General features: G+C 36.4%; 1 protein-coding gene across 1 annotated transcript; it reads right to left on the reverse strand.

The window, feature by feature from the left end:
• Nucleotides 1-299: 299 nt before the first annotated feature.
• Nucleotides 300-25,747, reverse strand: LOC128995787 (zinc finger protein 383-like). The gene is made up of 14 exons (XM_054420805.1): nt 25,454-25,747; nt 23,119-23,271; nt 21,362-21,484; nt 20,588-20,683; nt 19,308-19,600; nt 7,871-7,990; nt 6,529-6,694; nt 6,197-6,340; nt 5,870-6,013; nt 5,704-5,808; nt 5,375-5,515; nt 4,759-4,877; nt 2,585-2,772; nt 300-2,189 (listed from the first exon to the last, which is right to left on the reverse strand). Exons 2-14 carry the CDS (start codon nt 23,257-23,259, stop codon nt 2,113-2,115), a joined length of 1,857 nt encoding a protein of 618 aa, XP_054276780.1. The 5' UTR covers nt 23,260-23,271; nt 25,454-25,747; the 3' UTR covers nt 300-2,112.
• Nucleotides 25,748-27,485: the final 1,738 nt, after the last annotated feature.

Consider the following 27,485-nt stretch of genomic DNA (forward strand, 5'->3'; position numbering starts at 1 on the left):
TGACCTAGCTCAAACCCTCATGGACAATACGTGAAGGCGATTTTTACGAAACACTACTCCTCTGTTAATAATGAACTGATTTTTACAAACTACGTGTCAAAATGAAGTATTTTTTGTGTAGACACCCCCTTTCACCAATTCCTGTAATAAAAGTCCTCGGGCTTTGTTTGCCCCACAGGACATCAAAATCCTAATGTATTTCTTATGAAGAAAAGATTTTGTTTACTTAAACAGACGAATAATTGGTATTAATTACAGCTGTTCATAGTAAACACATGATAACACACAAAAGCCTTCGTTTTCAGTTTCAATAACTGGAGTGGAGTGATTGACTACATCATCTTGGAGTTGACTCTTTTACATAGGAAATTATTACTGTTATTCGTTTTGAAATAATGCCTGTTATACTTTTCAATTGCTCTAATTCGAGCAACAGGTGCACTAGTTGTTATCTATTAGGCGTGATTCATGATGCTAAAAGTCCCACTGGTTATTATAATATCACATATTTAAAATCACAAAAAAGATACCAACAAAAATGTTTTTGCGTATTTACTGAACATAAGAATACACTTCAAGTGTAAATACATCTCTAGAGTATTTTTTAAAGTTATAAAATTAATATTAAAATGATGTAGAGAGAGACCGCCTTCTGACTACTAAAAAGGCATGTATTTTTATAGAACTAGCTGCAAAGAAGGTAACTTTAATTAAATACAAAACACTGGGTCAAATAATCGGGAGAGAGCTGGAGTGTCCCCGAGGATAAAACCACCAATCACGAATATATTTTACCAAGTGATATTGCCGCAACCTCTGGGCCTAGCCAGAAGTAATGTATATACGAATACAGGAGCCGAGTAACAATAAATGTCCAAATAGTCAAATATTAAAAGACAGAGAAATTATAATTTTCAGAAAAATGAAAGTTTTATGAGTGGAAACTCTGCAGGGATATGTGTAAAATATAGTATAAACATAATACTATATCACAAAATGTGACTGAAAAAATGATTGTTCAATATTGCTACAGCAAGCACAGTTTCAATATAACAATAACTGTATGTGCTCAATCTGAGATAGAAACGTATTGTTTGAGGTATGTTGTGCTTTACACGAGCGAGCACATAAAACTAGTTGTAGCAGAGTTTCAAAGTTTTGCTATAAAAAAATGCTTGTTGAAAAACTAATGTACTCCAAGCGAATGTGCAACTCAGCCAAAAATCAAAAAGTTGAATATATATTACACAATACAATAAACAGTCTAATGTGTTCGCTAAGTTTTGTATAAAAACTATTGCTTCACTTATAACATTAACAATGTGAGGTATTGAAAATACTCTGAGGTAAAAGTAATTAATTTCCAAATCATAAATATACTTTCTGTATCAGACTCATATGAAATTAACTTTACACTTATTATTGTCAATCTATTTAAATGCCCTTGGACATGTCTCAAACACGAATCGAAAATATACTGGCACCGCAAAGCACTAAAATAAATTAGATACACACTTACACGCTAAATTGTAATGTCGTGATAAACAAATAAATTGTTTGTAACCCTGATTCATTCCGACACGCATTGTCAAAAAAATATATATAGAAAAAATAAAAATATCACAAATTAAAAAATCAAAAAACTCACAAAAAATTTGATCCAGAAGCATTCTTGTTATGATGAACCCTACATGAGGTACTTACAATTAAATGTACAAAAAAAATGTTAGTACATGTAGGGGTGAAATATGGCTTGTATAAGGCAGATATATTAGGTATGTAAACTGATTTACTTAAAAAATATTCAACCTGCACCAGTATTAAATAGTCGTCTTAAGCCGAGAAAAGCAAATCCTTGCAATCAATGTTAATTCTATTACCTCAGAACTAAGTTGATGGCCATTTATCCAACATCACTTTCTCACTACTTACTCAAAGACATATGCTACACATACCTTGTTTCTCACTGGTTCAAGTCAGGCATCAGCTGTTACTGACGAGAATCAATAGTAACTGTAAATAAATTAGAAGCAACATTCGCATTACTTAATGTACAATGTGTACAATAGAGAGCCTGAGAACCTTATATACATTAACTTGTACTTAGTGACATCAGATGGATCTTCTATCGTTGTCCCCTGTAGTTATCAGAGAGATAGCTTGTGCATTGAGCGATCTATCAGCCATGCCTGCAACAAACATGTTTATCAGTCATCAGAAATAAAAGAAAAAACCGCAATGTTGCCTATTCTGGCCTAGAGCCTTCCCTCGGACAAATATAGCTTGGCTCAGCTCAAGTAGAGGCAAGGTAACTGCCCGGAAGTTAGAGCGAGACAAAGAGTTATCCCGAGGTAAGATCTCTTTAGTTACGCTTTATTTAACGCACAATTTAAAAGTGGAATCACAATGAATGACTCATAAGCAAAAGGCAAAGAGCTTACATGTTTATTTCAGTTTCACGATTGGCTCGCTTCACTTGGAAATTCGCTGAAAGTTGAAACAGACATACTTTGTTAATTTGTTTATTTACCACCCTCAACATAGACATTTACTAAGAATCATTTGTGGTCAATGTTTCACTCACCAGTATGTGAGATGATGTGAGCCTCGAAGGCGTCTCTGCCGTTAAGCACCTCACTACACTGAGGGCACGGGTACAATCGGTCGTGCGGGGCCGCCTTGCAAGGGTGGAGCTTCAACTTGGTCTTGTTCTGGAACCCGAGGCCACACAGGCCGCAGGAGAACTGGCGACATTTGCCTTGCGTCATCAACCTGAGAAAAAGGAAACATTGCAACCTCTAAACCTTTGCTAGTGCGACTGATGAAAAGCTAATTGGAAACTATGGGTTTGGGAGTTACCAATATTTGGGGTCAGGTTGGGTAAACAATTGACTCAAGGGATCACTTCAGGCCAGAAATAATTCTTGGGACGAGCTCAAGTCGGTTTGAGCTGAGGCGAATCACAGGCGATGTTTACGGTTTTCGTCACGATGTCACCATAGGAGGCGATGATAATATTACCATAACCCCAGAAGACTTTCACGATTTTGCTGTGACCGGGAAAGACGTTCACAGAAGCTGTAGCCTACACAAATAGAATCTCCTGTTCCTTCACTGAATTCTTACCCAAATAGATCCATAAGGAAGGGAAATTTGCACTTAGCCCCCTTAACTTGCAAAAATAACTCTACAAAACATAAATTTGTTTTAACTTCTTTAACAGCATTACTTTAGGTTATTAATCGAAATATCATGATAAATTAAATAATTTTTAAATAGGTAAGTTACCCACAGTCAAGAATTTTAGTTTGGAGATTTCTAAAATAAAGTACAGTAGACTCTCAGTAATCCGGCAGATATAGGATCGTGATACTGCCGGATTAGTGAAAATGCCGGATTACTGGAATGTTATAAATAAAAACACTTAAAATGCAATTAAAACACGTCCCCGAAATCGCGCGATTGGAAACCGCTATTGCCATGATCGGGCATGATGACGATGACATTTCCGTAATCGTCGGAGATGATGATAACGTCTACACAGCCGTGGGAGATAATTATAATTTTGCCATGATCGTGCATGACAACGATGACGTTTCCCTGACCGCGGGAATAGACAATGATGTTTACACGGCCGCGGGAGAAGTTAAAATATTTGCCGCGACCGCGGTAGACAACGATAATGTATACATGACCACGGGAGATGTTATTTATTTATTTTTTTTTTTTATTGAGTTACATGTCATAATAACAGGACATATTGTCAATGATTAAATAAAGACTTAAAACTAATAGATAAAACTAATACATCTGTATCTACACAAAATCAACTGAATCTTCCAAAAAAAAAAAAACATTGTTACATGACAAAAAATTGAGCTAGAAGGAGTGGGAAGGTTTATTTATACCTAATTCCAGCAGTCCTTAAAATAATCTGCCAATGAAAAAAAAGATTTAGTCTTGAGCCATTCTTTTAAAAAAAAGTCTAAACTTATAGGGATTTTCTAGAGTAAAATTAAACTTGTTGGTAAGTTATTTAAGATTTTTGGACCAATGTATTGTGGTGATGACTCGAATATTTGTAAATTATGAGCTACTTAACAGGTTTGATAATATTCTTTTTTCTTGTATTGTAATTATGTTGAGTTTGGGTCTCCATAAAAGTGGAGAGGTTTCTATGGACCCAGCATGCTATTTCCAAAATATAGTGATCGTAAAAAGTAAGAACTTTAAAGTTTTGAAACAGGTTTTTACCAGGGGTTCTAGGGGGAACTTTGCCAATAATTCGTATTACATTTTTTTTTGTAATTTAAAAATATTTTTTGAATAAGGAGAGTTACCCCAGATCAAGATACCATTAATATACCATGTCATTAATGATGAGAAATATGCATGATATATTATTAGCTGGTTATGATTTTGCTGTGATCGCGCAGACGACGATGACGTTTCTGTGACCACGGGAGGTGATGATAACGTCTATATGTCCGCAGGAGATGTTGATGATTTTGCCGCGATCACGAATGACGATGATGACTTTTCCGTGACCGTGGGAGATGTTGATGATTTTGCCGAAAGAGGACGATGACGTTTCCTTGACCGCGGGAGGTGATGATAACGTCTATACGTCCGCAGGAGATGTTTACATGAAGAATTAAGAATGACATTGTGTTATTCAGATTCAACATCAATTAAAAGCTACCGTTAAGATTACAATTTCAGATACTAATATTAAATTAAATCCATTATTATACTGACTTGTGTCTCTCGAACGTCGCCAGTGCCTTGAACACTCGTCCACAGATGTCGCAGGGAAACAGCTGATCACTAACATGAGTCCTCATGTGGCGTTCTAGCTTCTCAGGGTCAGCAAAACCCTGAAAATACATCCAAAGTTGTAGATCAAATACAATACAATTTTACAAAGTCCCTTGATGGTTTGGAACCTCTGTAGTTGAAAAGTAGTAATGGACTAATGGGCTAAGAGTTTCAAATGATAAACATTAGCCTATGTTCCTCAAACTCAAGCACCTCTTCCGAGAGTAGGTGGGATTGTTGTAGGTTAGAATTCTTAATTTAGACATAGTAAACTCTCAAGCTTTTAGTTTTCTTTCACCCAAAAACCTCGCATGAAAGTTTCTTCCTATAGTTAACAAAACCAAAAGTAATTTTCCTGATTTATTTTTTTTCTTTATTACAACTGTTACATATCTTCTTGCAGATATTGCACATGTGAGGTCGCAGCTCAGTGTTGTGCACTGCCTTGTGACGACTCAGTGCGGAGGAGAAGGAGACTTGGGACACAAACAACACTGACAAAAACTTCTGTCTGTCCCATGACCAGTGATAATCCTGTATGACAGTTTGTACGTACCTTCTTGCAGATGTTGCAGATGTGAGGTCGCAGCTCAGTGTTGTGCACTGCCTTGTGACGACTCAGTGCGGAGGAGAAGGAGACTTGGGACACAAGCAACACTGACAAAAACTTCTGTCTGTCCCATGACCAGTGATACTCCTGTATGACAGTTTGTACGTACCTTCTTGCAGATGTTGCAGATGTGAGGTCGCAACTCAGTGTTGTGAACTGCCTTGCAACGACTCAGTGCGGAGGAGAAGGAGTAAGACTTGGGGCACAAGCAACACTGAAACCACTTCTGTCCGTCTCTCGACCGGTGATACTCCTGTATGACAGTTTGTACGTACCTTCTTGCAGATGTTGCAGATGTGCGGCCGCAGCTCAGTGTTGTGAACTGCCTTGTGACGACTCAGTGCGGAGGAGAAGGAGTAAGACTTGGGACACAAGCGGCACTGAAACAACTTCTGTCCGTCTCTCGACCAGTGATACTCCTGTATGACAGTTTGTACGTACCTTCTTGCAGATGTTGCAGATGTGAGGTCGCAGCTCAGTGTTGTGAACTGCCTTGTGATGACTCAGTGCGGAGGAGAAGGAGTAAGACTTGGGACACAAGCGGCACTGAAACAACTTCTGTCCGTCTCTCGACCAGTGATACTCCTGTATGACAGTTTGTACGTACCTTCTTGCAGATGTTGCAGATGTGAGGTCGCAGCTCAGTGTTGTGAACTGCCTTGTGACGACTCAGTGCGGAGGAGAAGGAGTAAGACTTGGGACACAAGCGGCACTAACTTCTGTCCGTCTCTCGACCAGTGATACTCCTGTATGACAGTTTGTACGTACCTTCTTGCAGATGTTGCAGATGTGAGGTCGCAGCTCAGTGTTGTGCACTGCCTTGTGACGACTCAGTGCGGAGGAGAAGGAGTAAGACTTGGGACACAAGCGGCACTGAAACAACTTCTGTCCGTCTCTCGACCTGCGAGACTTCTGTAAGACAGTTTGTACGTACCTTCTTGCAGATGTTGCAAATGTGAGGTCGCAGCTCGGTGTTGTGCACTGCCTTGTGACGACTCAGTGCGGAGGAGAAGGAGTAAGACTTGGGACACAAGCGGCACTGAAACAACTTCTGTCCGTCCCTCGACCAGTGATACTCCTGTATGACAGTTTGTACGTACCTTCTTGCAGATGTTGCAGATGTGCGGTCGCAGCTCAGTGTTGTGCACTGCCTTGTGACGACTCAGTGCGGAGGAGAAGGAGTAAGACTTGGGGCACAAGCGGCACTGAAACAACTTCTGTCCGTCTCTCGACCTGCGAGACTTCTGCAGTCCATTGGCTCCCTGACTGTAAACACAACACAAGGCTGTTTGAGATTCAGTCATCTTTCATAAACTTAACTACATGCAACAAAACTATAACGTGAGGATTTGTATTAGCTATTGAAGCATGGGATTATAGGAGTCTCTGATCCATATGATCTCGCTCTGCCGGGAGGCTACTTGACACCTTGGCAAGCTGTTGGTAAAATCGGTTTGTGAGATCATGATTGAGGGTGAGGACAATTGAAACTGTTGGTCGCACTTCATACAGAACATACAGTCAAAACACTCAGAAACACGTCAGAACAACCTAGATGGCATTGCAAGTCTAGGTCGTGTAATAAATGAATGGCTAGACAAGGGGTGAGCCTTAGTAGGGCTTAGGCAGACTCGGCCTAGTTCTGATGAAGTGCGCCAAGTGTTCCCAGGCTAGTGTCCTAGTGGAGGAGGTGTTTAGTGGGGAGTCTTTGGGTCTTAAACCCGTTGGAGACCCACACTACAGGCTCGTCACCTGTGTGCGTAGCCTTTAAACACATTTTCTTGCCTCTCCATAAAACAATCTACATGGTCTCAAAAGACACTAGATGATTTTAGTGAATTACTATTTGTGAAATTTATTTGATTTAAACTAGCAGAGTCCTTTGTATGGGGTTGGCATAAAAGTACAAAATGCTTTTTGCAGTAATGGGAGAGGACACCGTTTATGAAAATTTGGTTCTTTCAATTCATCCCGTATGCTATAGTATAGCACATACTACCATAGCCATAATGTTCCAACACTGCACCTAAACCATCAAAAAGTTATCATTGTGTACCACAGCTTTTTGTTGCTAGTTGGTTCAAATTAGCTGTTGTCGTAAATACAAAAATATAATAGTGCTGCACCCTGTCGGTAAACCTTATAACTTTTTAATGCTATTTAATATCATAGAACCAACTTGTGTAGTTGAAACAGCTTACAAAATTCTCTTAAATATATACTCATAAGGTTAATACTCACATGGGAAACTTCGGAGCCACTAGGGTGGAGCCCGAAAGGATTTTTGGGATAAGAATATGTCTATATGTTAATCGGGAATGTGAGCTATCATCATTCCAAATTTCAACCCTGTACGTTTAGTATTTTTTGCGTTTACTTGTCACAAACATCCATCCACCCAAACTTTCTCACTTATAATATTAGTAGGTTAGGATTGCTTACCTCATGAAGGACAGATCTGGCCGTAGCTGGCCTTTGCGGTGCAGCAGAGAGCTGAGCGACGCGGAACTCATCGGCAACCGAGGCAGTAGATTGGGCAGTGACATACTCATTGAGCCGTTACTGTTAATACAACAAATAACTTAGTGAAACTGATAAAGTCTTTTTCAAAAATTTAGTAGCTAGAGCATGTAGTGAAACGGTTGGCGGTATATTTCTTAAGGTTCAATACCATCCAACTTCAATACCAAGCTAATACCAACTTGCCTCATAATGATCAGTACAATAATCTTTTTAAGACAAATTAAGGTGTAACATTGTACCGATTCGTCGTATTATACAACGAATTAATGTAGTAGACGCGAACAAATAGTCAGCTGATTAGACAATAGAAAGACCATACCCACAATGCTAACCACACAAGTGGAAGGGGTAGGGGCCCAGCCACGGGGACACTCGTCCACCTAGTTCGTTCCCTGTTTCCCTTGTGACTAGACGGGTAAAAGTTTGTATCGTGCAAATTAAATTCATTTTGCGGTGTTGGTCGGGCAAATCTTTTATTTTCTTTAAATCGTTTAGCCTATGTCCCGAAGGGATATAATTGCAACGCGAGTGGAAAATAAATCAGTTTTTGCGAAACAAGTGTTAAAAGTTTGCTTTACCGACCAGCACAAACTGCCATTGAAAAATTTCACGTTCGTCATCCGAAATCAAATCGATCGCGTTTTTTGGTAAACCCGCCTAGTTACATTTTCCTTTCCTCTCCCAGTGTATACATCTGTGTTGGACGTCCAAATTTGTAAGTAGTGTATGTTATTTATTGTTATATATTAGTTTTCAGTCAGTCGCACATGAGTAAAATTTTCCTGTCATAGGTTGTTATTTCCTGTTATATTAGCACATGTTCTCAGGTTCTAGTCTTCACCAATATTTTTAATATCCATTTCTGATAAATCAATCTGCATTGTTTAGTATACTGTGATTCTCTCATTATATAGGACTAATTAAATTGTATAGGGTTTTGTATTTGTATTGAATGTAACTTGTAAATTATTCTACTTACACCATTTCACGACAGAGTCATTGTTCAATTTTGCTGAGATATTAAATTAGAGGTTATTTAAGAGTGCCACAGTCATTATTATATTTGGGGGAAATTAAATAATATTGAAAGTGGGAGTAGGCAGCTGGTTCGGCTAGATACGAAGGTGTTAATTGAGGTCGTGTGAGTTTGTGAATAGATGAACCGCCAAAGTACCTTCTTAGCCATAAAATAATAAGCAATATTCTAGTACATACTACTGCGATTAAACAGAACACTGTTTAATCAGTTGGACTACGAGACTCGACCTTCGTTTTTAATTCGTTGGCCAACGAACAGGATTTGCTTGGTACTGGTCATCTCAAATGTTAAAGTAAATATCACACCTCTCTTGACATATTCGGGATCAGTGTGTAACCGCGCCACAACTTCCCTTTTGATAAGTCCGTTCATCATCTTGAAAAAGGTTTTAAATAGATTGTTGCACTCTAAGTCAGAATTCAGTTGTTGTTTAACCTTGTAATATAAAATACAAACACACAAATATTTGATAAGTAGTTGTCAAAACAAATTAAAGTGTAGAAGTTATTTAAATACTGTTAAATAAATTGAATTGTTACATATTTCCATAGTTATCAGTATCCTGGGTATTTCTCTTAGCATAAACAGTCATTCAATTGAAATCTGGTAATCTATAGTGAGTAATAAGGGCCACTGCAAAAGATTCACCTTTGAAGTGCAACACTAGGTCTAGTGTGGCAGTGTGCAGAGTAAATTCAGTATTTATTAAAGGTATTTCAGTCTGGAAGAAAACAGTGCCAGGGACGTCCCATAAGGACTTCTGGGGATAATTTTATTCTACAGGGCCCACTTAAATATTATTTTAACATCAAGCTTCCACTGCCAACGCTCTGTTGTTTAAGTTGTTCTCAGTTCTTCCAACCCAGGGGCAACCAACATTTGTAAAGATTAAATTGTTAGAGAGATATTAAATTGTTATTACCACGATAATAAACAGCCAAATATTGGCTGTTGGAGAAGCCTAGTCGTGACACTAAACTGTAAACTGACATCGTACCTAACCTCTAATTCCAAGACCGCAGACAACGTCAGTGTCAGTTGGTTGTTTGACGACGTTTGGACAGGCTCCGGGAGAAAAAGGTGAGTAAGGCACCTTTTTGTGATTTTGGCGCTTGAATCAACGGTTTGTGCCTGCCTTCGCTGTCACGAGTTTCAACCTTTTTCGGTTTTAGTAACTCACTGGCCAATCAGCGAGCGATTTAACCTTCGTCTCGAATTGTGAGGGAGGTGAAGTGAGGACTGTCATTCTCTCGTCGTACCGGCTTTAGTTTTTGCGTCGAAGAATTGTGAAGTTTTTGTGGTGTCTGGTTACCCGCTACGTTCGTCCTGAGTTCCGATAACCAAGGCTATCAAAGGGACAGCGACTACGTGTCACCTCGACAACCAGTCACCCCGACCAACCGTCACCTTTTAAGACAGGTTTTGAGGTGACACGTGGTCGCGCATCGTTCCCGACTACCCGTCACCGTTTGAATGAGGTGACAGGTAGTCGGAGTGACAACTAGGCGCAAGCGTGCGAGGTGACAGGTTGTCATGTACGAAGGCGTCTAGTCGTCACCTCCAAAGAGAGGAGGTGACACCTTGTCTGGGTGACACCTAGACGCGAGCGTGAGAGGTGGCGGTTTAGCGTCGATGCAGCCGACAACTTGACACCGCCTCAAACCGTCACTCCGATAGTATCATCACTTTTAACTAAAATTACATATACTGTATGAACAAACTAGCAGAGTACCCGTCCTTCGTACGGGGCTGGCGTATACGAATACAATGCTTATTGCAGTTATACTCATGCTTTGCGTTTATTATAACAAATCTAAAATAGACATAATGTTCTACCACTGTACCTAAATAATAGAAGAAAGTAAATTTTCAAACATTCGCACAATACCGCAAATTATTAATTAAAAGAAAAATGCATAGAACAATACTACTTTGCAATTTTCATTGTGTATCACAGCTTTTTGTTGCTGCTTAATTCAAATTAACTGTTGTCATAAAATAAAAAAATAAATAATAATAGTGCTGCACTCTGTTGGTAAATCTTTTAATTTTTAATGGTATTGAATATCATAGAACCAACCAGTTTAGTTGAAACAGCTAACTAAATTCTGTAATTCCTTTTAAATATAAATGCTATTCTTTTCTTTAATCATACTAAATATTATAAATGTGAAAGTTTGTGTGTTTGTTTGTTCGTTTGAAGCTCAATCACGCACTAACTACTTGTCGGATCAGGCTGAAATTTGGCAGGATGATAGCTCACATCCTCGATTAACGTATAGACATATTCTTACCTCAAAAATCCTTTCGGGTTCCGCTCCAGCTAACCCGAAATATGTTTTTCATATAAAATATGTTTTATATGTTGTTCAACTTTACATCACTTGTGAAGGAGTTGTATACATCACGCTTGGGATAGAGGGAAGTTTAACATGGCGGGTTAGGTAAAAAATATACCTCATCGACGTTCAACGCTAGAAATCAGCTGTGTGCTTCAATTTTATTGTGTTGATTTAAGAATTTTCCTAACCTAGCTTTTGTTTGTAAAAGAACCTTACTGTTAGACCCCCTGTATATTTTCGGGTCAGGTAAAATCTTGTACGTTACACGTTACGCAAGAGCGTGTTTACATCACTTAGGTGAATTATGCAACTCGCATTCGCTCGTTGCACAACATTCACCCGCGTGATGTAAAAACGCTCTTACTACACTTGTAATGTAAATAGCTATAAATGGGTTTCATTACATCACCGAGTGAGTTTTTTTCAACTTTACATCACTCGAGAAGTAACGAAGTTATATACATCACGCTTGGGATAGGGAAGTTTAACATGGCGGGTTAGGTAAAATATATTTCAAGCTTCTATATCAGATTAAGACAGAGACATTCACCTGCGTGATGTTAAAACGCTCTTACTACACTTGTAATGTAAATAGCTATTGTAATATTCAGTAGATTAAGACGAAGTTAAAAGGTTAGTAAAAGGTTAGTCAGTTTTGTTGGAAGAACAGAAATGCCTCAAGTTCAAATAAGAAATATTTATAACGGTAGGAGGAGACAATTAATAATAAAATATCTTATCTGTATGAGGAGAGTAGAATAGGCCTGCTCTAACAGATACTCGTCCAGATACACATTTACTTGGTAAGATATATGCCAGTTCTGCTATGCAACTTACTTTAGAAGTGAAAAACATACGAAGCACATAGTGTTGTCTTGGTGGTAAAGTTAACTTGCTTAATGTCAGATCAAATTAATGCATACAAGAAATGTTTTACTTCTGACACTAACAGATCGAGATATTTCAAACATTTACGAAACCATAATAATGCCTTGACTGTGATAAATTCAAGTTAGATTATACCAAATCTTGGTGGACCTTATGTCTTTATTGTAAACTTTAGAATTACTCACTCTACCTCAATTGAAAAAAAAACGCAAATGGGTCGTTTAAGCAACTTTCAATGGTGTTGTTACTTTAGCCTATTCAAAGCAGATTATGGCTGTCCAGTTGGTAACCCCGAGTTTGTGGGTAAAAAATGGAGCACATGAAAGGGTTGATATCACCATCACCCCACTTTTCAGGATTCTCTACGGAGAAAATTCGTTTGATCAAGGGGATGCCTCAATTCAAAGAAATAAAATGGCCCAACTTAAATTACTTAACACAGGTTATCAGTGAGGCAACAGTTTTTTAAAATTTTTATTCTCAATGCTGTGATAACTTTGTTGCGACATGTTAACTAGAACTGAAGCAGATCGTTATTAGAAGTTATCAGTATAAAACTGAGAGCAGAAATAATGTAGGCGAACCTTGACGACGCAAATACAGATATTTATAATTAGTTTCTAACAAGTGTAACTCTAAGATGTAACTAGAATTACTCGAATATGAGCTTAACACTTTGTTCGGCGCTATGTTTCATACTATGCGGCTCATTGAGCCGCGCGGGTTCTCTAGTATTAAATAAACTAGGTAGCATTCGCAGAGGCATCCACAACATTGAGCGGAGTCATCAGGGTTTATTTTATACTAGGTGAAACCCGTCGAAATCGACGGTTAGGGGCCTCCTCGTTTATATGGTCGTGTAGCTTCATTGGCAACAAATAATGTAAATGAAATAGCAATGTGGCATATCATAAGCAAAAAACATACTGTAAATTGGCTGTTACGTAAATATTGACATTTACATGCATTGTTAATCAACGTATCTTATAAAGGATTTAAAAGGAATATATGACCTTTCTGTCATGACAGTAGCTGCTTAAATAGTATTTACTCTTACAGCCAAAATATCGTGTTACTTTCAATAATGTTACCAACCCAGTGAGCCCGGTCCGTAATATAGACCAAACTGCAAATAATTTGTCAAAATAGGTACCATTTTAGGCAAGGTTTGTGTGTTTGGATGTTATTAGACACGTTAAGAGCACACTGAACTTCTTCTGCAGATGAATAACTGTTGGAGAAATACAAGCCGAATCATAAATGTCACAATGTGAGTTTGAGTTTTAGGCTGCTGCTCAGTGCACTTTAAGAATATATTTTTTAGAGATAAATTAAATTGTTTTTGTTGCTGAGTAGCGCCAGTAAACATGCACAACACTTTTTTCGTTAAGCTAGTAACATTCAAAGGACCTCGAAGAGTTCAAGAAAATAACATTGCAAAAAATACTTCCTTTGGACAATTCAGTAACTCTCAATAAGTGTTTGTTGTTTAAAATACAGTTTAAAAATTAACAGTTGTTTCATAATAAAAAACAAAAATTATTATCCACATGGCCAAAATGTAAACAAATCTGTGGAGGGATCTTTAAAGGCTTCTGGGGCAGAGCCCTAAGGGAATTTACTTTGTTTTTCTTTTGATAACTCATCTACAGACCAAGACCGTTCTTTGGACACCTCTACCAAGTTTCTACGCCCAGTCGTTCTCTTAAATTAGCGGAGGAAAAGTTTCTAATTAAATATTTAGATTCCCCCATGTTAATATTATGGGAGAAAACCCAACTTTGATGGAAAATCCAGTCCAAACTAATAAAGATTTCAAACAAATAAAAACACTTTGCAAAACTACAGATCAGGGCCATTCTTTTGACACTTTAATCATCAAAATCGGTCCAAAAATGAGGGAGGAGTTCTGTTTACAAAAATCGGCTTAGCGTATTATATATATGGATGGATGGATTGTGTTGACCTGGTCCATCGAGCTTTATAATTATTCAACCTACCATTTTAAGTAAAGACTTAATTTTCGTAGAGATAAATATGTAGAGGCAGTTGTATGTAATAAGTGGGATTAAAAAGGTGTTGTAATCTAAGAAATATTCAGGTAGACTTGGTCAGACTTAACCCGCTGTTGTCAAAACATAGGTATTGTTGTAAGACGAGAGGGACGAGAGGGTGCGCTACCCTTTCCCGGCGGTCATTGCCACTGTTTCTGAGAATTGAAGGGAGGCAGTAGCAATGACCGCTGAGACGCAACCCCTCGGCTTCCCAGAGAAGAACAAGAGCTACTGTATGTTTTGACAACAGCGGATTAGGCCTGTCCGGTATCTGCGCGATGATGGACGCAAACATTGTGTGACGTAGCTAGAATTGGAACACCCTGGAGAAAAAATAAAACATGATACACAATTTTTAAAGATGTTTTGTTAACAAGCACAAAAAAACTTCTCAAAATTGTTTTCAATTCACAAAACTTAAATGACATACCAGTAAAATCAGTTCAGATTATATTTTGGCACTTTATTTTGTTATTTTTCGATCTCTGAAGATATTGAGGACTTGTATACTATTATGAAATTTATAATTTATTACGAAATAAAAGTTTAATTCATTGTTCAGGACTTAAAAGACTCCATTTAAAACAGATGATTTACACAATTGGCAGTACATGTGGGTGATTGCGCCAGTGAATAACCGTGCGTATGATATAAGAAAATCATATCAGGCTTCCGGTCTTCCTATTCTATGACAAACAATTTTAAAAGTAACTTTCGGTCCTTACATGGTCCTACATGGTCCTTTCAAACAGCACTGAAAAAAACGTATCTTACATATTGAACACATAACTCTTGGGAAGTTCAAGAATAGACTTTTAAATGTTAAAGGATGCATTTACCTGACTTAAGTAAAAGGTATTCTTGTTAATACAAATATACAAACTTTAAGTTTTTTTAACTTATCAAAATCGAAAATTTTGACTGTAGTTACTGCAGTTTTAAATAACGCCTTTATAACAACGGTTACTTTGTGGCTGATTAAAATACCCCCTCCGCACATTTATTCCTTGGTTTTTTTATATTTTTTTGTTAATAGTTTAATATGAATTAAAACCATATTCCAAATATATTATATGTACTTATTTTTTCTCCAACCTTCAATAATTATATAACCCTATAGATATATTTTGGTCTAAGACGAACCTTCAGTGCAATATCGATTTTCATTTAAGCTATTAGTCATTCCAATCGGACGAGTTTCAAGCAAAGGCAAGGTGAACAACCTACATAAAAATTATTTTCTATAAAGTTTGTCTATGATTTAAAATCAATTGCTCCAGTATTGTTTATGTTTTTGACTCAAAATAACCGTTGAATTACAGTTTTTAATTTGATTGTTGAACTATTGATTGTTAGAATCAGCTAAGTTCAAAACTCTACTATATCAAGAAACAATATTAATAAATCAAAAATCATAAATATGATCATTTCTAGGATATGATAATTATTTCGACACTGCCGAGCAGAATGGGTCTTTTAGTAAATTCATATTTTATTTCCCGTGCATCGCAGAGAAAATCTACACACACCTTTTAGAAATATATTTTCCTGTATATGTGCGGAATCCCTATATAAATAAAACAGGCTCAAAAATAAGTACAAAAATCTGTAAAAAAAATAATACCTCCGCTGCAGCAAGCCTGCAGTCTATTAATAAGCGAATTCCCATTTACTTGAATGATTTTCAATTAGGCCTAAAAATGCATTTTTAGCATTCAGTTTAGCGAGTAACTAAGTTTGCTGCTACAGGGAAACTAATAAAGTGTGTATTTTTAGAAAAATAATAATATCTCAGTATATAATAAATAAATTTGCCAAGTTTGATCAAAATATTTCCATAAACAAGCAACTACAACATTTTACAATATTCTTCATAAGAATAACATAGGAAATTTCAGATCATATTTTTATCAATTTTCTCTGTACAATAACTAATAATTGTACAAAAATACTTAGATATACTGAATTTTTTGTGTTTTAAGTTCTCTAAAGAGGTCTATAGGCAATTTGGGAAATTTTGTGTCTTGAGGGACAAAAATGAGAAAACCCAGATTTTTAGCGGAGCGGAGCTCTTATACGTCGACTCTTATAACAGTTAATAGTAAACAGTGATTAACAGTTAAATAACAGTCAAACAGTTAACAGTTATATATATTTTTTTAAGTAACCCGTTTTATTAGCAATATGGATTGGTTTGTTAGTTCGGGGTTTAAAAGAACAGAACGACGTGTTTTAATGCGAACAAATTTGAAGTGTTTACATGGTAAGACATACAGCTTTTTAAATAACAGTATCTTAGTCGGTATTGTGTTTTTTATGCGATAGGCTTACTTGAGAAATATTGAATTTATAATATTAGCATTCATAAAATAATTTAGTACTATGTACCTGTTGTTCCAAATCTAGCAATTGTCAAGTACCGTTGTTATAAAGGCGTTATTTAAAACTGCAGTAACTACAGTCAAAATTTTCGATTTTGATAAGTTAAAAAAACTTAAAGTTTGTATATTTGTATTAACAAGAATACCTTTTACTTAAGTCAGGTAAATGCATCCTTTAACATTTAAAAGTCTATTCTTGAACTTCCCAAGAGTTATGTGTTCAATATGTAAGATACGTTTTTTTCAGTGCTGTTTGAAAGCTAAACAAACAGCTTAAAATAGCTGTTATTATTAGGTCCTAATATGTAACTGTTATTTTGGAATATCAGGTTTAATTTTTAATTGAATAATAGTTTTAATTTGTTGAATTACATGGATTATAAAAATTAAATATATATTTGAATTTAATGATTGTAGTAAGCTAAAGTAAAGGAACTTAATTTTAATTTAGCATGAAACGTATTTTTTTCTGACATATCTTGTAGTTTTTTTTTTATATATTTAACTAGTTCATTTTTGTGTTTGAATGCAAGAAACAAATTTCTCTCGTGGCCATAGAAGGCCTAGTGGATAATAATTATTAATTTATCCAAATACACTATGAGCTATTTCAATGTATGTTCAATTAATTGGTCAAATGTCTAACGGCGTCTTAAAAATTTAGTCTCAAATGTAACATCTGTTATGATCTGGAACTAAGTTTATATTTGGCACTAACATGAAAAATGTTAATCGCAAAAGGTCGTTTTTATTTCCTCAGGCACAATGACTGACTTCTATTTAAGCTGAGAGCATGCAATGTTGGCTTAAACTAAAATTTATGTAACAGTGTCACTGAACTTTTTATAAAATCTCCTACATTGGAAAATGTCCTAACTGCATTTAGATTGCAAATATTTTTTTTCTTCTACTTGTTGCAGTATACAGAACCAACCTAATGTTATTTGGTTCTAACTACCTATATTTTAGTATTATTTTATTAATTTGTTAGATTTTTTAGTTTTATTACCCGGGTGGAGCCTGCGTGTATCATCTAGTTAGTAAAGATTAAACATGCATAATTTATAATGTATTTTATTATTTGCTTATTATTTATTGTAACATATACAATTATTTGTTTTCAAGCATGGTAGCGCCGATAAACCAAGTGGAGAAATCCTATTATGCGTTATAAGAAAACGTAAACAGATGGAGCGGGGTGGCAGGTAGTCGGGGTGACACGTTGTCGTGAGCGTACGAGGTGACTGTTTGTCGTAAACGGCAACGACAGATCGTCACCTGGGCCTAGAGTAGGTGACGGGTAGTCGGGGTGACACGTTGACGCAAGCGTGCGAGGTGACAGGCAGTCGTCTCTACACACGACAAACAATCACCTCCAGAGAAGAGGTGACAACTAGACGAGGTGACACCTAGACGGCATCGTTATATTTTTACGAGGTGACACGTTGTCGTCTGTGCCCAAAATACCGAGGTGATGGGTTGTCGAGGTGACACATAGACGGCGACCCCTATCAAATTGAGGCTATCCTTATCACTATCGACTCCTAGGAAAATCCCCGCAAGCCGACTCGTGCGATTCCTGGGACTTCGTTTATCGTACAGGTGGCGTAATTCCCCACGTTTCGTCTTCAGGAAAATTACGTCACACAACACTTATACAATGAATTTACAATACAAGCAAAGCCGTATAAAAGGCTTTTCCGCAGCATTTCTTGTAGGTAATACTAATTGTCTTTTCCATCTTTATCTTGATCTTGAGTCAGTGTGAACTATTAACTGTACCTACAAAAATATATTTGCAACTTATTAAACAGTAACAAATTTGGCTTATAACCATTTTACATAAACTTTCTGTCTGTTTCCAGATGTTTTGTTTCCTTTCTGTCTGTTAACAACGTTTAACAAAACAATATATGTTTACAAACTGTCCGTAGTTTACTGTATTGTAATTCTGTGTACCCCAAAGCTTGTTCAGTTGGAGGCATTTAGTCAGGCTTTAATAATGTAAGTAACACCTATACTGCAATCGGCAAGTGTTTGGAGTGAAGCCCCTCCCCCAGTCTAACGGGACTAGGGGCTGTAGGCTGTAGAAAAAAGTGAGACTAAATGTCATTGTAAAATGCTAGTTCACATGCCCTCAAGTCGCTTGCCCGCAGTCCAAACATAAATGAGTCCAAGGCTCACTGTGAACCGGCCTGACCCTAACGTTACTTTCCCAGCGGGCGGCGCTTCACTCCTATCACTCGCCAAATGCAGTATAGAGGCTTGAATTGAATAACATGAGTTTCTTTTTCAAGAAATAACCTAAAATTATACTTAAGTATCTTTTAAATGGAATTAATGGATGTTTTAAATTTGTAAATTGCATTTTTTGAGGTGGTTGGTCCATCCTCCCAATCACAATTAATTTAAGAAAATTAACACAGTGTCTGGCCAAGGCTCACATCCAAGTAGAACAGTAAAGAGAGTATCTCTTATATTTAGTTGTATCTGACTTGTTTTTTGTATGAGATGCATTCATTTAGACCTAAGACGTTGCAAAAAGAACTTCCCATTCAGTGCATTAAGCGAATGATCTACCTATCTTTCTTTGTACTAAATCCAACAGCCAAAATACTATTTTAGATCACGACTATTTATAACCTGTCTCACCTGTAGGCAGGACTATTGTTAGCATGGTTGTTCAACATGGCCGCCACACCATACAGAGGATAGTAATCCATCTGACCATCGCCTCCGTTCCCGTTTTCTTCCATAGGTGACTCGTAGTTTCCGTTGTGTTCCACAGGAGAGCTGGCCGCGGCAGGTTTGTTCCCGTTCACCGCCTGCAGCCTTATCTCCGTCCCATGGTGTCTTAGCAGTGCCTGTACCTCGGACAGAGGGTAGTTGCCGTTCTTGCCAGATTGGTCTGAGTCGCTTTCGCCAGGCTGGCCGTTTTCTTGAGCCTACAAAATTTTTTCTTGCTTAGTTTAAATACATCATTATTGTCTGTTGTTACTAGGGATGTGTCGATTCTCGATACCACCGATACTTGGACATTGGTATGGTATTGAGAATCGATCTATTCCAATACAAATAGATTGCTTTTCATTTAATTTCATATAACTTTATTCATTTAAGTACAATACATAAATACAGGAATGGCGTCAAGAGTAATTTAATAAAACTAACTTAACTAAAATACTCATAATTATCATGCATGGCTTAACAACATCAAATCAAATCAAAACATCTTTATTTTCCTTGCATGTACATGGGTACAAAAATAGTGTAAAGTATAAAGTACTAAACTAGCCTAGATAAATACATTTTAAGTATGAACATTTATTCAATGAGTTCCTCCATTGTATAAGGCACCTTTCCTATTAAATGTTTTTTTTTTTATTTGGCTTTAAATAATTTAGCCTATAATTTGATTCCTCCTTTATAGAGGCAGGCAATTTCCTTTTAAATTAGTGATCCAGCAAGGTTTTTTTTTAGAATTCCAGCTTATAGGTTGAAGTTACAATATCCTCTTTATGTCTTGTATTGTAACGATGTGGAACAACTGGCTCATATTTTAGGCTGTCTCTTTTAGCTATACATGCTATTTCAAAAGTATACGCTGCAAAAACTGTAAAAATATTTAGATTTTTAAAGTGAGATTTAACTGATTCATCTTTTTTAAGGTGTAACATAGTTATAATGGCTTTTTCTTGCATGATTAGAATTGTATTTAAATTTTTATTCGTAGTTGCCCCATACAGTCCAATGACATATCGTCCCAATTAAAGTTATACAAGCTGGCTTTGTACATTTCCAACAAACAATAGAAACACAAATTATATGCTAATTGATGTTAAAACTTAATAGCCACATCTACTACCGGTACTGTATTTTAAAAATTCTCTTTTAAATTTAGGCCCCACTAAGGTAAGAATGTTGAGACCCACCTCATCGCTGTTGTCTTCTCCCTCGTTGATGATGACTTCCGGGGTGAACTTCATCATCTCCCAGTCTCCGCCTTCATCTCCGGATTCTGCTTGGTCCTGAGGGAACAAGATAGACAGTCAGCCAAACAATTAATCAGATATTAGACTCTAGGTGGTAAAGTTAAACTATTAAAAAAATAAATAACTGTAGAAAAGTTGTATTCACAAATTCTGTTTAGCTACAAGTAAAAAAAGGATGAGACATGATGTCTTTTTAGTCGGGACTGAAAATTTGCTGTAATGTAGGCATTGTATTTTCAAGTTTTAGTAGGGCCCATCACAAAAATTAAGTTTAAAATTGAGGTATGCTTATAAGCTGTGCACCTAATGTGCTGGTGTAAAGTACTGTTTTCTTTAAGACAAACACTTAACACCAGAACTTAAAAAACAATTCCTTGTAAACTATAGCACAGTTATGTCCTTACCAACAAAGAGCAGACTAACTACAAGTTACGAGAGGCTCAAGTAACTAACTTATGCCTACAGCTGATTCATATGGATATCTACATAAGTATTTAAAGTCAATGGTTTCAGGCATGAATGGTTTACTTTTTTCAAATTGAGCACAGTAGGGCTTAAATAATTAGCAGTTGCAAAGCTTACGCAATTGAGTCAATCATTTTTCTTTTAATAGGCTATAGAACACAGTGTTATTCAATTAATTACCTCCTTGGCCTCTACAATAATTTCTGCGTAAAAAAAAGTTAGCTGATAGACTCTTTGGGCGAGACATACCTGCAAGCTCTGCCTGAGGGTGGCATCGGACTGCTCACACTGTAGTTTGAACTGGTATGATTTATCCACCTGGGCCAAACATTGGTAGCAAATGGAGGAAGGAAGGCCGTCGTTCTCATCTAACTATAAGGTAAAATATTCTGGTTAGTATTATACAAAACAATCTAGCCCTTTGAGTTACAGCTTCGGATGTGTTAAATATTAACAGAAAAAAAAACACACTTACTAACTCCTAACTTATCTATGTACGTATAACTTAACATAGCGTCTGATAGCTACTGACGAAAACAACAACCTAGGAGTCAAAGTTAAGTCGGGCTTTTGTTTGACCAGAGTTGATATAGCAGTAGGATTAATTCATTTAGATTTATTTGTAAGCGGTAAGGCATTGGCTCTCTGGCCAGGAGATAGTAGGTCTAACGTGGATTGAAAGAAAATCCAGTCTCAATCAGTTAACTTAGTAGCCTAAGTTAAACCACTTAAGATACATCTTAATGTGTTCAAGTGTCAGTGAAAGAGGCCTGCCTACCTAAAATAAACTAGCAAGTTATGTGATTTTGGGTGGTTGATAGGACGGGTGGATTCTCAGTGAATTGCGCCTAAAATCAGGCACTAGCTTACAGTAGGCACTACTTATTGTTTATCTTTACTACCGGTACAGTATTTTCTTACGAGTGAATCCACCGAACCTCTTTTATTACAGTACATTATTGTGGTCACAAGATCAGTAGAAAAATATTAAATGAGTGATAACTTAAATTCCTGAAGTGGAAATGGGTAACTTAAGTTATAGGATTAACTAACTTAACTTAACTTAGATTTTTTAACCCTCCGAGTGTCCATAGTTTAGGCCTTAATGTCCGCCTATTTTTGGCGCATTTGCAAGGTTTTATTAAAACCGATCTGAGAAGCTTAAAACAATGTTAATTCTACTGTTCTATATACCATTTTGTTTGGAAAATCATGGGCTTCAATATTATACATAAAACATAAGGAACATTTGTTTCAAAAAAATTTTTTAGGTAAAAAAAAAATAATTTTGGAAAATTTTCAAAAAAAAAAATATGTTCGCGCTCAAATGAAATTGTATAAATTATAGGCTTATAAATATTTGAAAATAGCCACTTTGTTCTAAATTTTATGAGGATTACAAATATATAATAATATAAGGAAGTAGATTTGCAAATAAATAAGTTATGGGCAAAAAACAGATTTCAGTACATAGCGTTTAGCTAAGAATGCATAGCCTAACCATAGCTAGGAATCTGGCTGATAATTTACATCAATATCACTAACCTACTTCTTCAGGATCATCAACCAGCCCTTCAAAATCACTTAAATCTTCTTATAATGCACCACGTATATCACTACTTTTGATTTTTAACACTAAAACAATGATAAACGTAATAAAACACATCAGTCATCGGTCCGAGGGTAACCTAGCTATTTACAAATACGCACGTCAGCTGTCTGCTACAATTACGATCGGCTCGGAGAACATACAGCGCTGAGACAGACCTCTGGAGAAAGCTTAGAGTATAACGAAAAGAACGATACCTAACTCAATCCAGTTCAATCCGATTCAGTCAGTCATAGAGCCTTCGCCGTAAACGATGTTCGCGCGTCGAAAAAATCGACGCGTGACACTACACAAAGTGTGTTGCGCGTCGATTTTTCGACGAGTGACGCTCGGAGGGTTAAACAACGCAAACTAGTCCCTATTATAAAAATATCCTGAGTAGGCTAAAGTTACTTACTTTAATCTGTGCGAAGCTCATTATCCTTTGAGGCAAAGCCAGTGTTTGTGGATTGCTTTTGGAGTACGAGTTGAAGATGGGGCACATAACTTCTGCCTCCCCAAGGCACAACCGGCAGATCTTTGAGTGGTCTGAATTCATCTTGGTTTATGTCTTTAAAACACAACAGTTAATGTTAAAAATACTTTGATATAGCAAAATGTGTGGTCCTGTAGTAACTTCCATAGTAGTAGGCCATGTAGTAGATGAATAACTTAAGTAGCTTAGGTACTTAGGACAACATTTAGGTATTTGTTTACTTTAGGGGCTTCTAACGAATTTTGAAAAAAATGTTTTTTTCTTATTATTTGGCCTATTTTGAACACTTTTTACATTTGACACTTTTGGGGCAAACGCCTATTTCACCCTGAAAATCGCGTTTGAAAATTGCAAAAAGTGCTAAAAATTTGCGTAGTTTTTATATTCTTAATGTGTTTTTACTATTACTAAGGACCTACAGAACTAAATATAATCCAACCTAACTTTCTAATCTAACCTAACCTAACCTAACCAAACTTAAACCTAACCCAACCCTACCTAACCAATGCTTAGGTTAGCAATATGCCGAAAATAGCGGATTATTAGTTAAACCAAGGTTAGGTTACGTTAGGTTAGGTTAGGTTAGGTTAGTTAAGGTTAGGTAAGGTATGGCTAGTTATTAAGTTATTATTTAAATCAATTAGCCTAAAATCACCTGAATATTTTTAATCTAACCTAACCTAACCTAACTTAACCTTACGTAAACTAACCTAACTATATTTAAACTAACCTAACCTAACTTAACCTAACCTAACCCAATCCTACCTAACCTAACCCAACCCTACCTAACCAATGCTTAGGTTAGCAATATGCCGAAAATACTTAGCGGATTTTTAGTTAAACCAAGGTTAGGTTAGGTTAGTTTAAATATACATCTGCTTATTACTATAATAATAAAAACACATTTAAAGAAAGGCAAGGGGGAAAAAACCTGATTTTCTAAGTAAAAATGGCAATTGCTGAAAAATTTTTGTGATTTTCAAACGCTATTTTCAGGGTGAAATAGGCATTTGCCCCAAAAGTGTCAAATGTAAAAAGTGTTCAAAATAGGCCAAATAATGAGAAAAAAACATTTTTTTCAAAATTCGTTAGAAGCCCCTAAAGTAAACAAATACCAAAATGGTTTTAAAATTACATAGGCCTAACTTATGTTGTAGAGGTAGGCTACCTATTTGGCAATTGCAACAATGTGTTTTTTACAGACAACTTAAAACACATCAAAATGACCAACAATTCAGTTAGGCCTAGCACTTTAAGTTAAACAGGTACCCTACACTAATTTAACTTAGGCTAGCTGATACTGACCAAAAATGTGATCATTTTGGATTCACCGACCTATAATATAGTGTGATCGTTGACGGAAAGCGGCTGGCTGAAGGGTCGACCCTACTCACACACACAGACGCAAGGGATTAGAACGGTCGTGGGACGGACCATTGATCTGCCGCGCGAGTCATCGCTGGCTCACGGAAATTAAACTATCAATTTTTTATTTTACATTTGTTATAAAATCTGGTAACACATTTGACTTCAGCTCAAAATGCTAAGTAAAATGATACCAAACAATATATATATTTTGCTTAGGCCTACAAAGTGTAAAAGCTAAGAATATTTTAACACGTATTTATTAGCTAGCTAATTGTCATAATCATTTCGTGTTTGGACTCATTTTTCATTGAATTAAACAACAAATTTATTAACACTAACCATTTTACTGTATATCTAACATCAAATTAATTGCAATTTTGAGGTATCATACAACAGATGTTATATTTTTACTTAGTGAATATGGGATCGGGGCTTTCAGGCGATTAGGACGGTGGTGAGTGTGCGTGCGTGAGTCGGGTAGGCCTATCTCGCAGGTAGGGCTGAGCTCCAGCCGCACTCCGGTAAAAATCAGACTATAGGCTACCCTAAAGACTAAATCCAATTAAGTTTAGACTGTCATATAATAATGACAAGGTGCCTGTGGTCTCCCTACCTAACTAGCCTAGCAATTATTTTTTAAATTTAAATATGAATGAATTGAATAAACAACCAAAAAATTATTCAGTTTAAGGGAATTTTCAATGATTAATTTTGCCAGCCACCTTTGAATTTTAATTAGCAAGGTAACTTAGGCCTAGGCCTACAAATTTAAATTTAACTCAGATTAACTTATAGTTTGGGTAGAATTAACTAAGTTACTTTAGTTTTCCAACGATCACGTAAAAAACTAAGTTTTCAGTTTGTAAGTATTTGTATATACTGTACATACCTTTCTATAATTTATTGAATAGTGTCATTAAAATAATAGGTAATCACTTCCCGGCACTTTTCTTTGTTCCTTAGCACATTATGTGATAGGTTAAGATGAAGACCTTGAGTTATCCTAAAAATTATTTTGGACTCGTCACATGACAACAACGATGTTGACAAGGTTATTTGTTGTAAATTAACTAAATAAAGCGTACAAATATCGACGTCAAGTTTATTAAAATATATATGTATTTAGTATTTTAGGCACTTAATTTTATGACTTGTGAAAAAATCCTCGCACCTTCCAACCCTTGCAATCAACAAACAAAAGCCGCCATTCTTCTTATTGCTTTGCTTCAGCTTATTATTATTATTATTTTGATCAAAGCAGGATGGCTAAAAATGAGTAAGAAAAAGGCAAACATTTTACTAAATACTATAAGAAAAACAAATATACTTTACAGATGGATAGGCAAACCCATTATACCCATATAAAACTTGACTAAGCAACGGTTATTAAATATATTAAATTATATTACTTTCACCATTATAATCTAAGAATCTGTATTAGTTTGCAAGTTTTTCTGATTAGGTTTGGGATTGCAGACTGCACACTTTGACAATAATCGTTGGAAGAACTGCCCTTAATACTACTCATTGAAAAGTGTCATATATATGATTACTCTGGACACCCTTTCCCGAATCAATTTTAACGTAGCTATGTGTGTGTAATTTCAATCGAGTTTCAGCTCTTGTTTATACATTCGGTGCAAATTCTCATGTGCTAAGGGACAGCAGAAAGGGCACGGGTCCATCTCTGTTGGTAATACGGATTAATTAGTAGTTAACCAACTAAAAGTAGTAGCTGGTGCTGATTACTTGGACCATTGTAAACCCATATTTGTAGCTGAGAGCTTAATGACAGTTTGAAACCTCTATATTTTTCAGTCCTTGATCAAAACCAAGAAGGAATGGGATTCTCTTGAGCTGAGAGGCGACATCCATCCCTATAATACACGTAGGAAAAATTATCTCAATTTACCACAGTTAGATTAAGTAAAGTTCAGATGTCGAATGAGATTCTAAGTTATAAGTTTTTTAATAAACTTCCTTTTGCAGCTCGGAACCTGCCGGACCCAAAATTTAGAAAAGGTGTTGAGGGGCTCCTTTTGGCAAACCCTTTTGTACAAGAATAGAGAATTTTTTGATCTGAAAGAAGAATTTGTAAGTATTTTTTTTCGTTTTTCAACCGAGTGCTGCGTGCTGTTTTTTTTTCTTCTCTTTGCATGGAGAGTTTCAGGAATGTAATTCTTTATATTGGTAAGAAACCTCGTACCATGTCTTATTTTAGTTTTCATTTTTTTTAGCTATAGTTGACTGACGTTTTCCAGCAATGTAACCACATTTTATGGAAATAAAAATAATTCTTGATTCTATGAAAACTACTGTCGTTTGTTTGAGGGCACTAAAGTTCACTTTATTGCAGATTTACGGATTACCAGTTACGATTCATTGCATTAGAAGGTCATCGTAAAAAATCTAGAGTTCCGAACTGATGACCTCATAGAAACTTCTCACCATCTATGCCGATCATTTGGAAGGATGTGTTTAAAAAACCAAAGCTTAGCTACTCTAAAAATCGCGGCTTTGATCATGCCCTACTTACACCGCACCATAAACTCCTTATGCTTGACTGAATTACATTCAGTCAACATTCTCCTACATTCCTACATTCCTACATACCGACATTCTTTTCTTACAGAAGAAGGCTGTAAGAATTATAACATCCTCAGACATTGACGAACACTGCCACGGCCCCCCTTCATGGGGTTAGGGATACTAACAGTGCACAGCCATGTCCTAAGCAGCCTGCTACTCCTGAAAGATAACCTTCATCGTTTTGAAATGAGGGAAAATCAGCATAGCCATAACACTTGTAAGGCCCAAGACCTCGATCTGCCGTGGTATAGGCTTAGCCACTCCATCAAAAGCTACCATCGCTCAGCTATCAAGATCTTTTAATACGCTGCCAAAAAAAGTGAGAGAGTTGG

The sequence above is a fragment of the Macrosteles quadrilineatus genome, unplaced genomic scaffold (genome assembly GCF_028750875.1).
Source record: "Macrosteles quadrilineatus isolate MER2022 unplaced genomic scaffold, UCM_ALF_1.0 Scaffold_5__1_contigs__length_97177068, whole genome shotgun sequence".
In the NCBI taxonomy this organism is placed as follows: domain Eukaryota; kingdom Metazoa; phylum Arthropoda; class Insecta; order Hemiptera; family Cicadellidae; genus Macrosteles; species Macrosteles quadrilineatus.

Excerpts from the sequence above, each read along its gene's own strand:
- LOC128995787 (XM_054420805.1), bottom strand. The coding sequence starts at position 23,259 with ATGAATTCAGACCACTCAAAGATCTGCCGGTTGTGCCTTGGGGAGGCA. Across the intron at positions 7,991-19,307 it reads AACAATAGTCCTGCCTACAG|TAACGGCTCAATGAGTATGT; the intron begins GTGAGACAGGTT and ends TTGTATTAACAG. Across the intron at positions 5,809-5,869 it reads TCTGCAACATCTGCAAGAAG|TGCCGCTTGTGTCCCAAGTC; the intron begins GTACGTACAAAC and ends AAGTTGTTTCAG.